This window comes from Camelina sativa, chromosome 9, assembly GCF_030686135.1.
Source record: "Camelina sativa cultivar CO46 ecotype springtype chromosome 9, ASM3068613v1".
NCBI lineage: Eukaryota > Viridiplantae > Streptophyta > Magnoliopsida > Brassicales > Brassicaceae > Camelina > Camelina sativa.
The window spans coordinates 32,472,693-32,488,101 of NC_141888.1; the positions used below are offsets into that span (position 1 = coordinate 32,472,693).

Below are 15,409 nucleotides of genomic sequence, written 5' to 3' on the forward strand. Positions count from 1 at the left end.
TTTATGTAAATTGGTAAATTATACTATTTGTCAAAACATATTGAATACAGTTTACCAGTAAACTACATGTCTCTGACATTCTAGATTAGATCAGATCATTTGACACCTTATACGATGTCACCTATCACCATATGATTACGTGATAACTGTGAAGATGAGCCTTTGATAGGTTATAAAACCTTTACAATTACAAACACTAAAGACAGCTTTTAGAACTTAAAAGTAGACGTCACAAACAAACAACAAAGACAGAGTTAACGTACAACACTTAGTTTTGACATGTGATACACATTTAAACATAACGGATGTTTACTTTGGCTTTCTTAGTTGGCTAAAACCGTTTTCCTAATACCAACTCCAACCCATCTCCATTTCCATCTTCATAATAGAGTTTAGAGTTAATTTTGCTCTAACCCATCTTTATTTTCATCTCAAAAATAGAGATCTCTATTTTTTTCTCTATATTTGGAAATTTTTTTTTCTTTACATTACAATTTGGAGATATCTATTTTTTACTCCAAAATGGAGTATGGTCGAAGTAAAATCCAACTCCAAAATAGGGTTACTCCATTTAAAAAAAAAATTGGAGATATAGGTTGGAGATGCTCTAATATGAGTGAACACACATTTGCCTAAGGGCATCTCCAGTAGTCCTCTATTTTTGCCTCTATAATAGAAGTGAGTTTTACTTCAATGGTACTCTATTCTCATCTCTATTTTCACCTCTAAAATAAAGATTGCTATTTTTTTCTCTATTTATAGAGGAACCCTATTTTTTTTACAAAGATTCCTCTATAAATAGAGGAAAAAATAGCAATCTCTATTTTATAGAGGATCATTGGAGTAAAACTCACCTCTATTATAGAGTTCCTCTATTACAGAAAAAAAAATAGAGAAAACCATTATGATGGTCTAAAACCATTTTCATAAATGGTAGGACCTGAGTAATAATACCATGGTTTTTTAAAACAAAAATCATTGTATTATAATATTATTATTTTAAAACAACAAATAACCGATTTCAACCTTTGTTTATTCTTTAAAAAGTCGAAGAGAAACTGTAGGCTTCATTCTCAGACTGCTAGGCCTCACAATGCTGTGATCCTCACCATTAGACTCAGGCTGGATCCTTTGTCCAGAGCTCAAAGAGTGGATTCTCCTTCTCAGTCCTATTTGGTTACTTGGTTTGGTCTATTTCAATCGTAGCCTTTCAGGTTTGTTAGTTTCTCAGCTTTTGTGACAGAAAAGGTTTGTTCTCCTGTTTTGGTCCTATGGACTTTGTTGCCCCTTTGGCTGGTAATTTGTGTTTGATGGAAATTTCAATTAAAAAAAAAAAAAAATGTCGAAGAGAAAAGTTGGGTCCTTTATTATAACCAGACTCAAATTGAGATTATCTTAATTAAACTCTGAGTACAAGTTAACAAGCTCCACCCATTATTTCAATATATATGTAGGGCCATTTATTTACATCTAAAGATAAATATTCGCCTATTCGATATGTGTGGTGAAACAAATCATCATAAAATCAAAATTATGCTCCATCCTCCATTATTTGCTTATACATATTTAAGTCCCGGGTGAAAGAACTATTCAATACGTTTGGTGAAACAAATCTCCATAAAATCAAAATTATGCTCCATTATTTGCTTATATCAGTCCCGGGTGAATTAAGTGAGTGAGTTATTTACAAATGTTGGCCCATTATGTTTATAAGTCTGAAGATTGAAGAATACAACAAACAAACGATTTTAAGACTAAAAGATACAACGTTTTAGAAAAGCGATCGTATGATTCACGTATTATTATATGATGGTTTTATCATAATAGAATATTTTAATTTTGATCAGAATTTTTAAACCTTATAATATGAAATTATTATATTTTAAAGATAAATGTTTTGTTAAGTAGTTAAAGTTAATTCGAGTGTTTATTAATCTTCAAAACATTTTAGGTAAATACAACATAATCACTCATTTGCGATCAAGAACCCAAACGGCTGGCCAGTAAACGGACCCAAACCATAACTTTCCATCATCTCTCTCATAAGCCTCGCTTACATACTTCATTGTCTTTCCTTCTCTGTCTTCAAGTACCTCAAGAACTTCTCCCGTCTCTCCTGATATTTTCACAGCGACCCCGTGCGGCTTAAATCCGTTAAGGAAAGCAATCACATACTTCAAACTTACTGTCCTTTCAACTATTTTCCCGAACCACGGATTCCTCACAATAAATGGACCGATTAGGTTTTTTTTGCAGTGTATACCAATCCAAAAGTCCCCCGTTGGTGTCAGCCGGATGTTGTCGGGATAACCTGGGACCTGAGTAAAGATATCACGAGTCCCTGCTTTGGGACCTTTGATCCAATATCTGTGGACAAGGCTCGTGGCAGACTCACATGTAATTAGAAAAGACCGGTCCTTGTTTAGAGCCAAACCGTTGTTACAACGAAGATTGTCCATGACAACTTTGACCTCTTTCGTCTTCTTATTGTAACTGATCACTCTTCCTGACGGCTCAACTCTGACACCCTCCAAAAATACGTCCCTGATAGACAAACATCACAAAAAAAATTTAAAAAAACTTTGCATTCAATCCAAAAAAATCAGAGAAAGTTTGAATTGTTTCAAACACTAAATTTTGCGGAAGCAAACAAATCTCAAAGTTTATGAGTCTTTTTCGTAAATGCTCTGGGATCCTAAATGTATGTATAAAGCATAATAAGTACAATACCTGAAATGATACTTGTCACTACTATCATTGAAGTAGAAGACATCTTCGTCTTCGTCCATATCCCCTTGGTTGGCAAACATGATCTTACGACCTTCGGCTTCATCAACAAGTACCTCGGCGAGGCCTCCCTGTGGTCCAACCTTCATGAGCCCCAAGTAACCATCGCAGATGTACAAATCTCCCGTTTTCTTCTCAAAAGTAAGTCCCAATGGCCTTCCACAACTAGGCACTACTTTTTGTGTTGAGCAGTTCCCTCTACATACAACAATGTTATAAATAAATTATTAATTTACTATACTACCCATATTTTTTTGGCCTAAAAAGGTTTGTTTAGGCAAATGTGTGTAATTTCCCGAGCCCTCTAGGGTAATTTCCTCATCTAATGCCATTTTTTAATAGATAAATTAGGTGTCAGTGTGTTCTAATAAACAACATTGTGATAAAAAAAAAAACCTGTGAGGAGATGTGTGGGCAAACTCAACCCAGCCGAGATCATCGCCGCGCCACTTGAGAATACGGCCGTCCACCACGGCAGCATAAGGACCTCCTCCTTGCGGGTCAAACTCAATGCTCTCTGGTCCAACAGCAGGAACTGGAATGGTCTTAGCCAGTCCCAATATATTTTTCGCGCCCTCTACATCTCCCGGAATAATTATGGTCCGATACGAGATTATGGACAAGACGACCAGCACAGCTGGAACAACGAACCAAGTCGAACCTTTCTGATCATTAATGGGCATTTTTTTCCCCTGAACAAAATATGTTGTTGATAGAGACGAATGTATCACCCAAGGTTATAAAAGAAAAAAGAATTTGAGTTTAGATTTTTCTTAATTGAGTTATTTGTTGTGTGGATGCATAGTCGCTTGAAGGACCAGTTGTCTTATATAGAGTTAATTATTGCTGTGATAAAATCCATGCGTTGATTCAACGAAGGCGAACTATGTTAGTTTTATAATTGAAAATTTTATCGAAACGTGAAAGAATATCACGGGAAAGATATACTAAACGTGCATAAGCATGATTCGCGCAATATTTTATTTGTTATCATTACAAAGGCCAAAACGTCTTTAACGATATTTTAATACCCACACCAACTCCTCGTTGGGAAAAAATAATAATCAAATGTGTTTGAATCGAAAGTACTATTTTACTTCCTAGTTGGTATTTTTATAGGCTGTTTGAATCAGAGACAAGAGTAAACAAACAAGCGGATTCTCCAACGCAAATGAGTTCGAAAATTCATATTTAACTATTATTTAATCTTTTCGGGACGAACCGGGAACGAGGTGGCTCGAGTTTGTTGACTTCTAGTCAGAGTTTAATTAGGATAATTAACCACAATTTGAGGCTGGTAATAACAAAGGAGCCAACTTTTCTCTTCTTGTTTTGAAGGAGTAAACCTAAATTTTAAATCTAAGTCGGTTATTTGTTATTTTATAAAAAAAAACATATATAAAATTTCATCAATTCATACACCATCGACTGAATGTGAACGATCATTTGGTTATTTGTTATTTGTTATTTTTGAATGTGAACGATCCCATTTGGTTTGGGAGTTATCACCGATTCATACACCATCGACTGGTTTTCCTTATGGATCAGTGTATGCAAATTTAGACTTCTTATATTCTCAAGTCTTCTCCAGTTCCGGGGGATTAAGTATTGGATATTTGTTGCTTTGGATACTTTGGACAATTTGGAAAGATAGGAATAAAAAGATATTTCAAGGAGTCGAGGCTGAGCCAATGGATATTATAAATCAGGCGACAAACAACAAAATTTTGTGGAAGGAGGCGAAGTCCTTTGCTGTGAATTTGTTGCCTCCTCAGCCACCCACAGAGGATAGAGTTATTTCTGTGTGCTGTAAGGTTGATGGTTCCTGGAAAAGTTCGGATCCTTTAAAGGGCTTGGGATGGTGGTATGGTACTCACGATGACAGGACGCTACGTTTGGGCGCTCGCAGTCTTCGTCGTAGTCCTTCTTCCCTTCATTCGGAGTTTAATGCTTTGCTTTGGGCTATGGAGTCTCTTCGGGCGGCAATGATTGATTGTCAGAATTTTGAGTCAGATAGCGCTGAATTGGTGGCGATGGTGCAGACTCCGGATGACTGGCCAGCTTTTTCACATTTATTGGAAGATTTTCACTCTCTCAGATCATCTTTCACTTCTTTCTCCCTGACCCAGATCCCGCGATTGTCAAACGTCCGTGCAGATCGTCTAGCTCACTCCACAAGACCTTTAGCTTCTGAAGTCTCTTTTGTAAACTCGTTCGCTCCAGTTTGGGCAACCAACCCGGGAGTTTCTTTTTAATTTATTTTAATGTTTGGTTGAAAAAAAAAAAAAAATTCATCAATTCTAATACTACTAATTAATGTAGATCTAACTCATATCCAACAACTAACTTATATATTTAGTATATCAGTAGGGATTTGCCATATATGTTAGTATATTACCAAAGAAACTTGTCAATTTCTAGTGTTGCGTTGTAATTTGTACAACCGGTATCAACGTATGTACATCAGTATCGGTAAATTAAAATCTTATTTTAATATTATATTAATATGAATTCAAATTTAATTCACACTCACAAAGTTAGTCGAAAATATCACATACTTGTATATTATTTAAGAAATTTGTTAATTTTTCAAATTTCATTCTCATCTAAAGCACACTTTGCAGACTTGTATTTAGTTTAAATAGAGCAACTAGGAAAAAAATATGAGGAGGGAGGACCATCAAACCTATTCAAACGTTTAAAAAATACAATGAACTAGATAATAATTTGCGCTATCAGCGCGGAGAATTTTTTATTTATTTTGTTATTTGTTAATATTATGTTTATGTTGTATCATTCATTTACATGTTATATAATATAGTACTATATGGTGAATTTTGATTCATATTAAATTACTAATAGATAGGCCTGGAAACTACTACTGATACCCGTATTAGACCTGTTTTTTTGTTTGTATCCATCCCGAAAAAGGTACCCGCAGCTTTAGGGTCGAGTGAAGGGTATAATAATTATATTATCCATAAATAATGATCGAGTATCGGATATTAATTTAATTTTTGAGCGTCTCATTACCCGTTTTATTACCCGACTCATAAATACACGTTAATATTTTATAGAATAATGTTACCAGTGTGAGGAAATATTTATGTAAATTTGGATTTGTTTGTTACAAAATAATAGTAGAAAATTTATTAATTCTATATATTTTATAAAATCATATATTTAATTTACTTAAGGTCATACTTTGATTTCGACTCGTAGTTGGTACTACTATTTTGGTTTGGTGCAATATCAAATTCGTTAATTATACATTGATAAAGCCAAAAAAAAACTAACAAAACATGTATTGATCCGTGATTTGGTATTACAAATTGATGTGATCGTGTTTAGAGATCTTAATATACCAAATATACAAATTGAAATTATTGGTATAACATGTTGTATATTAATTTTATAGGTGAAAATTACAATTAGGTTATGTATATTATCAATATTATACACTTAGTATTATTTATATAGTGAATATTGTGTATAAACAATTAAGTTTTAGCCAATTAAATAGTTTGTTATTATTTCTTAAGATTTATGAAACAATAAATAGAGTTTTATTATTTTGTAAACAAATCTATACTTTTCTTTTGTTAGTTATTAGAATAATTAAAATATAATAGCATTTTCGTAATATGTCACATCAGAACTGGTTAAATTTTTAACAACATAGCTTAAATAAGTATATAGATATATTTTAAAAATATAAACAATGTTGTATCCTAATTTTAATATATATTTGTTATTATTAAATGATTTAGATATGTAAATATTTAATTTTAGTTTTATAAATAAATTTTAGTTTTATAATTTTCTAAATAGTTTGTTATTGTTTCCTAAGATTTCTGAAACAATAAATAGAATATGTTTAATTATTTTATTACATAATTTCGAAATAAATTTATTATTATTTTATTAAATAATTTCAAAATTATTTTATTATTAATTTCTTGTAATCTAATAAATTAATAATTAATATTTTTTTGGATAATCATTTTCAAGTTACAACAAATTAATATTAAGATTTTATTATTATATTTAGTATTAAAATAGCATTTTATTTAATATTTTACATGGAGTAAGCTTATTTGTTTAAAGGGTTGATTAAATAAGTATATAAATTATGGTAAAACTGTGTGGTACATATAATGGTAGTAGTTGTTCCTAAAGTCGCTAAAAAATTAATTTCTTGAATTCTTACTTTTTTTTCTCTATATTCTACTCTTTTTTTGGGTTGGATTCTACTTTATATGATCTACTTTTTCTCAATTTTAAAAAATATTATAAGTGGTAATTTTTATGAATTAAAAATTTTTAAAACGAGAAAACTAATTAAAATTATAGTCAAGTCTCACATGACATCAATGTCTAAAAATAGTTTTTTCACGTGACTTCATTTTCAGTTTCTGACATAGGCACATAGCCACGACCCACGAGTATTACTTTTGGTAGATTACCTTCGCCAAGAACATATAAACAAATACAACTTAGAGAAATATGTTTCTGATAACTGAGATTAGATTATTTGACACTTTTTAAGACGCCATCATATGACTGCGATATATAATAACAAACACTACATACACTTTTTAAAACTTCAAAATAACAAACAATACATACACTTCTTAAAACTTCACATGGACATAAAAACCAAACAACAACGAGAGTTAACGTGCATATAGTTGTGACAGTGATATACATTTAAACTTATAACAATGCAAAGACAATTAGGTCTGAGCAATGTACAAAACTACAAATCATAAACACCAACAAATGGCATGACACTAGAACCAATCCAAAGCTTGCCATCATTTTCTTCCACATCACTTATATACCTTAATCTCTTTCCCTTATCCTCAAGTACCACCAAAACTTCTCCTGATGCACTCAGCTTCACGGCTTTAGTGTAAGGTGTTTCATATAACAACGAGTTTAAAGCGACCCAAAATTCTCCATTCAAGTTTCTTCTGATGTTGTCAGGGTAACCCGGAAGCACAGCAAACACATCTTGAGTTCCTGCTTTTGGACCAGAGAGCCAAAGCCTTAGGATTTTGCAATTGGTTGTTTCGTCTACCAATACGAAAGACCGGTCTTTGCTTAGTGCAACGCCGTTTGCAAATGAAATGCCATGTAATAAGACCGTTGCTTTCTTGCTTAATATGTCATACTTGATAAACCTTCCAGTTTTATCAACGTTTAAAAAAGAACTGAAGTATTCCCTGAGCATGACAACACTTTGGAGTTAAATCATCATCATTAAGAGAAAAAGATAAACCAAGATTCATGCATCAAAGTAAGAAATTTCACACTTTTGAAAACATAGATAATAAGAAAGATGAAACTTTTAGGTTGCTTCTACTTCATGTTACCATCTCTGGAATTTGGAACTAGCATCTGTGAAATAAATTACATCATCCTGCTCATCAATGTCCAAATCATTAGTGAAACAAAGCGGCTGTCCCTCAGCTTCTGTAACCAAGGGTTTGGCTAAACCACCAGCAGGACCAACAATAAGAAGGCCAAAGTAAGCATCCGCTATGTAGAGATCTCCGGTTTTCTTATGGAACCGCAATCCTAAAGGTCTTCCACACACATGCTCCAACTCAGGTGCAAAAGAGTGAACACACATCTGCCTAGTAACCATTTTCACAAGTTGTAACAGATGAGTACTAATCTAACGAGTGTTATGAAAATGTATTGGTATTCACTATATATTTTTGGAAAATAAAATAGTTTTTTTTAGAAAATAAAATAAAATCACCTATGAAAATGTATTTACTATATATTTAAAAGGAATTGTTTTAAATAAAGCTGTTGTTATGTACTTAACTATATGAAATGCCATGAAAAGCTTTTTTTGAATCCTCAGATTTACTTACATGTTAGAAAAGATTAATAAATAAAATTAGGAACAAAACATCTACAACATATCTTTACAAATGTTTTAAGATTTTTTTAATTTAAATTACTATTTTTTTGGAAGATTTTGTTTTTGATGTCAGAAAGAATTTTTATCCAAACATTAATTGGTCGTGTCTTAGCAGACGTTGCAAAAGGATCCGCAGGTTCACCAATCATTGATGGTTCTAAAACCGCTAAGCTTACAATCAATTCATTCAATATTTCCCTTTTTAGAAGACAAATTAACACATTTTAATATCTATTCTATTTTGATTTGTTTATCTAATATGCGATGAAAATTTCTCTTAATTTCATTATCACAAAATAGGCAGTATATGAAACATTCAATAGTTACACTTTAAATATATTATTTAATAACATATGTTATCACATTTTGACCTAGGTGACGGGACTTTCTTACTTTTACCATTGGACCAAGGCGACTTGGTTCACTTCTGATTTTATATTTGTTTAAAATATTTAATAACTATTTTTGTTAATCTAATATTAGAAAACAACATATATATATATATATATATATATATATATATATATTTTGCTTAATATAATTAATATATATGGGAATATAATGCATTTAGTTTGTGTAGTTGGTTATATATTTCTAAACTTACGATATACTCATGTATTGTTTATACGTCGTGCAGCTGCACATCTCTTTTCTTACAAAAATGCTGAAACATATACACATATCACTAAATCCTAAAATTATGTTACCTCTCATCAGTTTATACTGAAAGACAACAATTTTGACAAAACATTGAGTAATCACTTCAGTACTTCCACCATAATCTAAATTATAGGGATAAATTCAGAATCACTCATTGAAAGTTGTCAATGTACCTATTAGCCGATGTGTAAGCGAAAACTGTCCATCCAAGTGATTTACCGCGCCATTTCAATACTCGACCGTCGGCGACACCAACGTACGGACCTTCCCCTGCTGGATCGAAAGCTATACTCTCCGGACCGGAGGCTCCGGTTAAGTTAACCACTTTGGCCAACGGGAAAACATCACGCGAACCAGAGATTCTAGGGGGTACGAAGGTACCATAACCAGTTTGAGAAGTCGAGACAAGGATTGTGAGAATTGTTACAACCATTGTTAAAAATACTGTAACGAGCATCGTTGTAATGGACTCAGTGTCTAAAATACAAGAAAAAAAACGCTGCAACGTGTGTAAGGTTAATATTTTAATTTGTTAGGTGAGACCTGTAATATATAGAAGAAAAAAAAAGTCTCAAGGCGGAGTATATCTGTATATATAGAGATCGTTGAAAGCAGTTGTACGTGAAATACAGGTGTACATGAAAGGGGATGGGACTAGTATGTTTCAGTATTGAAAATTTCTATTCGTTTGGGACCGACGTTGAAAACTAGTATGTTGAAACTTCAAACAGAAATAGAAAAAAAAATGTGTTACGTCCACGAATCTCTTTTTATTTTACTACCATAATACCGTGAATACTAAAAATATTACATGCCCCTAGGCAAACTAAAAAAAATGCCCCTTAACTTATAGAAAAAATTTTACTGATTTTTTTTAGGTCTTTTTGGTTCATATAATTTTTTTTTGTGCCCCTTTCTAGCTTATAAATTTTTTTTTTTGCTTTTTTCTAGCTTACAAAGTCTTTTTTTGTGCCTCTTTTAACTTACAAATTTTTTTTGTGCCCCTTTTTAGCTTAAAAAGTTTTTTTTTTTTATATCTTTTAGCTTACAAATATTTTTTTTGCCCCTTTCTAGCTTATAAAGATTATTTTTTTTGCTTTTTTAACTTACAAATTTTTTTTTGTGCTCCTTTACTTATACGTATATGCTCTTTTAATTTTTGTACCTAGGGCGGTCGCACTGTCCGCCCTCCTAGTTAAGCCGGCACTGTATATATATATATATATTTTATGCTAATTCTTACTAGGAGATATAATAACGTTCTATAAATACGTCAGCTAAAGGTAAAAAAAACTGAAAAATCTTCTAAATAATGCTGAAATAACATGTAAATATGTAAAAAGAAAACATGCCAAAATATATATATATATATACGACATTTTAGCACCGTATAGAATCATGTTTTGTACATGTTTTAGAAGCAAATGCATTAAAAGGATATTGTTTATCCTATGAAAAGTTTTCAAAATATAGATTTTTTTTTGTTTTTTAATAAAAGAACATGGCATAATGTTATGTTTTGTAAAAAAAAAAAAAAAAAAAAAAAAATGTTATGTTTTGTTTAGTTAAATATAAAAAAATGTCGAGGCGATACTATGACATAGGACAATTCTTCTCTACAACTTTTAATATATTTTTTTGACGTCAATCTTAGTTTAACTAAGCCAAGATGAACAAGATTAGGAATTAGATGGAAAATTTGTAAAGTACCAAAAAAAGAAGGCAAAAAATGAGGACATACAACCAACAAGCGGTACCAAAATTAAATACCATGAAGCCAAAATTAAAAAGATGTCCAGAAGGTACATATATACTAGTACATAGGAATATTGGAACCCGTGACCTGAGGTCACTGATTATGCAAAGAAAATTAAAGACTCTTCTGCTGCGGTCTCCCACTCCAATTTCCAGTCCAAAATCTTTTTCAAAACGTAATTAATTTCAATCACTTGATGGCTAAATTAAAGGATGGACATGCCTTAGGTTTTCTGAAAACTCCAATATTGTTTTGAGCTTCCGAGGCAAGAAACCACTCTATTCAACTGATGAAACTGCATTCACTCTACAGCCCAAATTATGGAGTTAAACTCGGCTTGTTTTTTTTCCAAAAAAGGCTCTTCTACAGCTTTTGCTTTATAATGTGTTTTTTGACTTTTTCTGTTTTAAAAAACGGATGTCTCTGAAGGAACACGCTAATATTTATACTCAAAATGCATAATGACTGTTTCAATACAACAACTTAAATTACCATCATAGCAGATAAAAGGGGAAAGATGTAAAATTTTATGTACTTACTTATAGTGTGCAATACATACTTTAAATCTGATCTCATTTTGTATCAGATCAACGTAAATAAACCATGATAACACGATATGTTTTCAATTAGCAACGGATATATTTGACTATAAAGTTTATCATACTTATATATTACTTAAAATGGAATTCCTTACATACTTATATGATTCAAGTTTATTTTCTCGCATGTAAACAAGCACTGATTTACAGATATATAAACATTTATTAATATATTCAAAACACATAAAATACAACGTAACGCGATCACTCACTTCCGACCAACTCTTGTGTGTGTGTGTGTGTGTGTGTGTGTGGCTTAAAAGGAGGGTTTTAACAACACAAGAGTGGGAACCGAGACATCTTGGGTAATTTAACTCAACTAATTTGGTACTCTTTTTCTTTACTTATTTGATACTTTTTTTTTTGCTACTTATTTGATACTTTAGTTACGCATGTGTTGTATATTAGACTAAGTCAAAAGTGGTATTATATGTCATGGTCCCCAGCAATAATGCAAATAAAAGTACATGATATTGATAACTCAAACGTATATAATTATTAGACGTTGTAATAAATAAATAAATAAAGTAAAAAAAGAAAGAAAAAAAAACCTGTGAGGAGATGTGTAGCTAGGCAAACTTAAACCAGACGTGATCACCGCCGCACCACTTGAGAATACGGCCGTCCATGACCGCAGCATAAGGACCTTCTCCTTGTGGATCAAACTCAATGGTCTCTGGTCCATCAACAGGAATTGGAATGGTCTTAGCCATTGTCAATACATTTTTGGTGCCCCCTAAAATTTCCGGCGCAAGAAAGGTCCGAGATCATGGACAAGACGACCTACACATCCGGAACCGCGAACCACGAACCACGTCGGAACTTTCTGATTAAGCGGCATTTTTTTCCCGGATCATAATATGTTGTTGATTGAGACGTATGTAACTTACATTAAATGTTGTAGCTCAAATACAGGTGAAGTAATTATACTCCCTCCATTTTATAATATAGGATGTTTAGTGAAGTATTTTTGTTTAGAATTTTTCAATTTTGTATGTAGATTTTAGATTAATTTTATATTTTAAATTACGCAGTTTTGTTTATGATTGATTAAACTTTTTAAAAGTAACTCTTTTTTAATACGTGTGTTTTAACTAAAATATCATATATTTTGAAATGGAGGAAGTATAAGATCCAAAAAAATGTGAGTTATATATTTTTCTCACTTGTTTTGTGGATGCATGGATCCAAAAGAAAGAAAAGCGTTGATTTAACGAAGGCGAACGATGTGACTTTATTCAATGAAATTTATTGAAACGTGAACGAAAATGGTGAGTATATCTGTTATCATTACAATTAACGTTTTTGTTTTCTTTAAATAATATGTGATTTAACGATATGCATGTTTATTTAGACAAAGTTCTCATCAGAAAAAAATTAGATACAAATTAAAAGAGAAACATGGATATAAATTGTGTTTGAAAGTATTATTATTAGTTGAAATGTATTATTCTTATATAGACTCTTTGAAAGAGTCTAAGTGAATTCTCTAACAGAAGTATGAGTGCGAAAGTTTCAACTGTCTTCCCGGACCCGACCAAAATCGAAGCCGGCTAGACCATATATGGTTTAATTAAATGGATTCGTTGCCAACTAATTTAATTTTGAAGTCAAACCCGACATAATATTAAAGTGTAGTTACATTTCACATGACTTCATTTTGGACCACATAAGTCAGAGATGTGTCCACCTCTCTATCGCAAATATGAGTTAGAAAGTTCGTCTGCGTTCCCGGACCCGACATAAATTGACGCCGGCTATAGCCTATATGTTTAAATTTAATTGATTCGTTATCTGTCTTATTAAAATTGAAGTTAAACCCCACATGTCATCAAAGTGTAGATACACTTCACATGACTAATTTATTTTCGACCAAATAAGTCATAGATGATCTGTCCACTTTTATTTCTTTTGCTCAAAAAAATTACAAATGGTTATGCATTACTTTTTTTTTTTTCTGACGGCAAATAATTTAACTACTATGGCAAGAAAAACATGTTGATGTTATGACGTTGTTAATCTTTTATTATAGCTTACTAGATGAGTATTCGCACACTATGCCGATTATCTTTTGATGATATGAACAATTATATTTTTATTGTCAATATCAAATCGTGTATTGAGGATAATCAAAAAATACAAACTATAATGATCAATATCATGTGACTGAAAATTTGAAGTAGCCACCACACATGATTGAATCTTCTTTTTCTCTGACACTATAACAGTAAGAAAAAAAAACTGTAGTAAATTTTGCCAATTTTCAAGTCTCACAATCTATTCTACCTGTTAAGAATCAAACACAAAATGTCCAGTTTCTTCTTATTCTATAGTAAGATTAAATTAACAACACACATACCGGTTCTAGGTACATAAAAAAAAAAATTAGAAACAACATCACTCAAAGACAAAATCCTTAAGATTCACCACAGTGAGAATAAAATTGCAGTCCCTGTATAGTTGAGCAGAAAGAATCATAGAAAAAAGGTTTGAAAAGAAGGAAAACAACACAACAATGTAAACTTAAGAGAGAATTTTTATTTTTCTTGTTTGTTATTAAATGATAATAAATATAATCACTTACAAACTATAATAAGAATAACTAATTAAATATCGTTCTCTATATATTCATGACTCCTTCCTTATAAGGATTTGTTTTTTTTCGAACCTGCTACACCGAACCAAAGCAAGAAATATAGGAATAATTAAAGAAAAAAGTAAGCAAAACATAGCATGCAAGCAAAAGAAATAAAACATTACTAATGCATTAAAATAGTATACGTAAGCTACAAAAAAATAACCACTTACAACCAATATAAATTCGTTCAGGAAGAGTTCCAATTAGTACCCATCAGCTATTTGGAACAATAAGCATACTTATCAGTTCCAATTAGACAATTTCTAGATGATGTTAAGATTGTCTTAAAATCAATATAAGACAATATTCTTTTTTAGGAAGTTCAGTCCTCTGCTATTTTCAGTATTCAAAACTATATTCTAAAGCCAAGCCTCGTTGGTGATTTCTTCAAAAGAGTACTCTCTGAATATGTTTGATCTTCAAGTTTTCGTTTCTTTGTAGTTGACCTTCATCTTCCACATCTTCGTTCACTACCAAAAAAAACAGCCGGATGTGAAAGATATTATAAAAGAGCAGTTACTACAAAAATCAAAGCAAAGAAAGGCAAAAATGATCGAAGTAGCAGTTACTACGAAAATCAAGCAAGGGAAGACAAAGAGATCAATCAAGCAACATAAAAAAATTCAAAATGATTAGTTAATTTTAGTCATGGATATGTGGCATTCTCTCTATTACTGATGTGACAGAAAGATGGAGAGAGTTAGCCAACTTTCATAGTATATATTTAAATATATTTTATATTGCTAACTATTATTTAAGCAGATTTAACTACATGCAATATATATACAAAAACTATATGCAATATACACGGTCAAGGAGGGATGGTTTTATGAATATCGACAACAAATAATTCTTTCTACAATAAAAAAAAATAATTTACAGAGTTGGATTTTATCTTAACCTACATTCATGATGAAGACGTTAAAATATCTAATCAACTTTGCATCCATCAGTTGGATTGTTGGAAGATAGCGTTTTTGAAATATGACAAAAACGAACGATGTTAGTTGCATCACTACAAAAAAAAACTG

General features: G+C 31.6%; 2 protein-coding genes across 3 annotated transcripts; both read right to left on the bottom strand.

The window, feature by feature from the left end:
• Positions 1 to 1,908: 1,908 nt before the first annotated feature.
• On the bottom strand, positions 1,909 to 3,654 carry LOC104712365 (protein STRICTOSIDINE SYNTHASE-LIKE 9). The gene is made up of 3 exons (XM_010429259.3): positions 3,184 to 3,654; positions 2,731 to 2,985; positions 1,909 to 2,544 (listed from the first exon to the last, which is right to left on the bottom strand). Exons 1-3 carry the CDS (start codon positions 3,468 to 3,470, stop codon positions 1,971 to 1,973), a joined length of 1,116 nt encoding a protein of 371 aa, XP_010427561.1. The 5' UTR covers positions 3,471 to 3,654; the 3' UTR covers positions 1,909 to 1,970.
• Positions 3,655 to 7,328: 3,674 nt separating this feature from the next.
• On the bottom strand, positions 7,329 to 10,091 carry LOC104712366 (protein STRICTOSIDINE SYNTHASE-LIKE 10-like). Of its 2 annotated transcripts, XM_010429260.2 has the most exons (3): positions 9,559 to 10,091; positions 8,166 to 8,429; positions 7,329 to 8,015 (listed from the first exon to the last, which is right to left on the bottom strand). In XM_010429260.2, exons 1-3 carry the CDS (start codon positions 9,840 to 9,842, stop codon positions 7,547 to 7,549), a joined length of 1,017 nt encoding a protein of 338 aa, XP_010427562.1. In that variant the 5' UTR covers positions 9,843 to 10,091; the 3' UTR covers positions 7,329 to 7,546. The 2 variants fall into 2 exon arrangements, with proteins under 2 accessions (XP_010427562.1, XP_087323262.1); XM_087467136.1 differs by lacking the exon at positions 8,166 to 8,429 and having other exon boundaries at positions 9,559 to 9,942.
• Between the last annotated feature and the right edge of the window lie 5,318 nt (positions 10,092 to 15,409).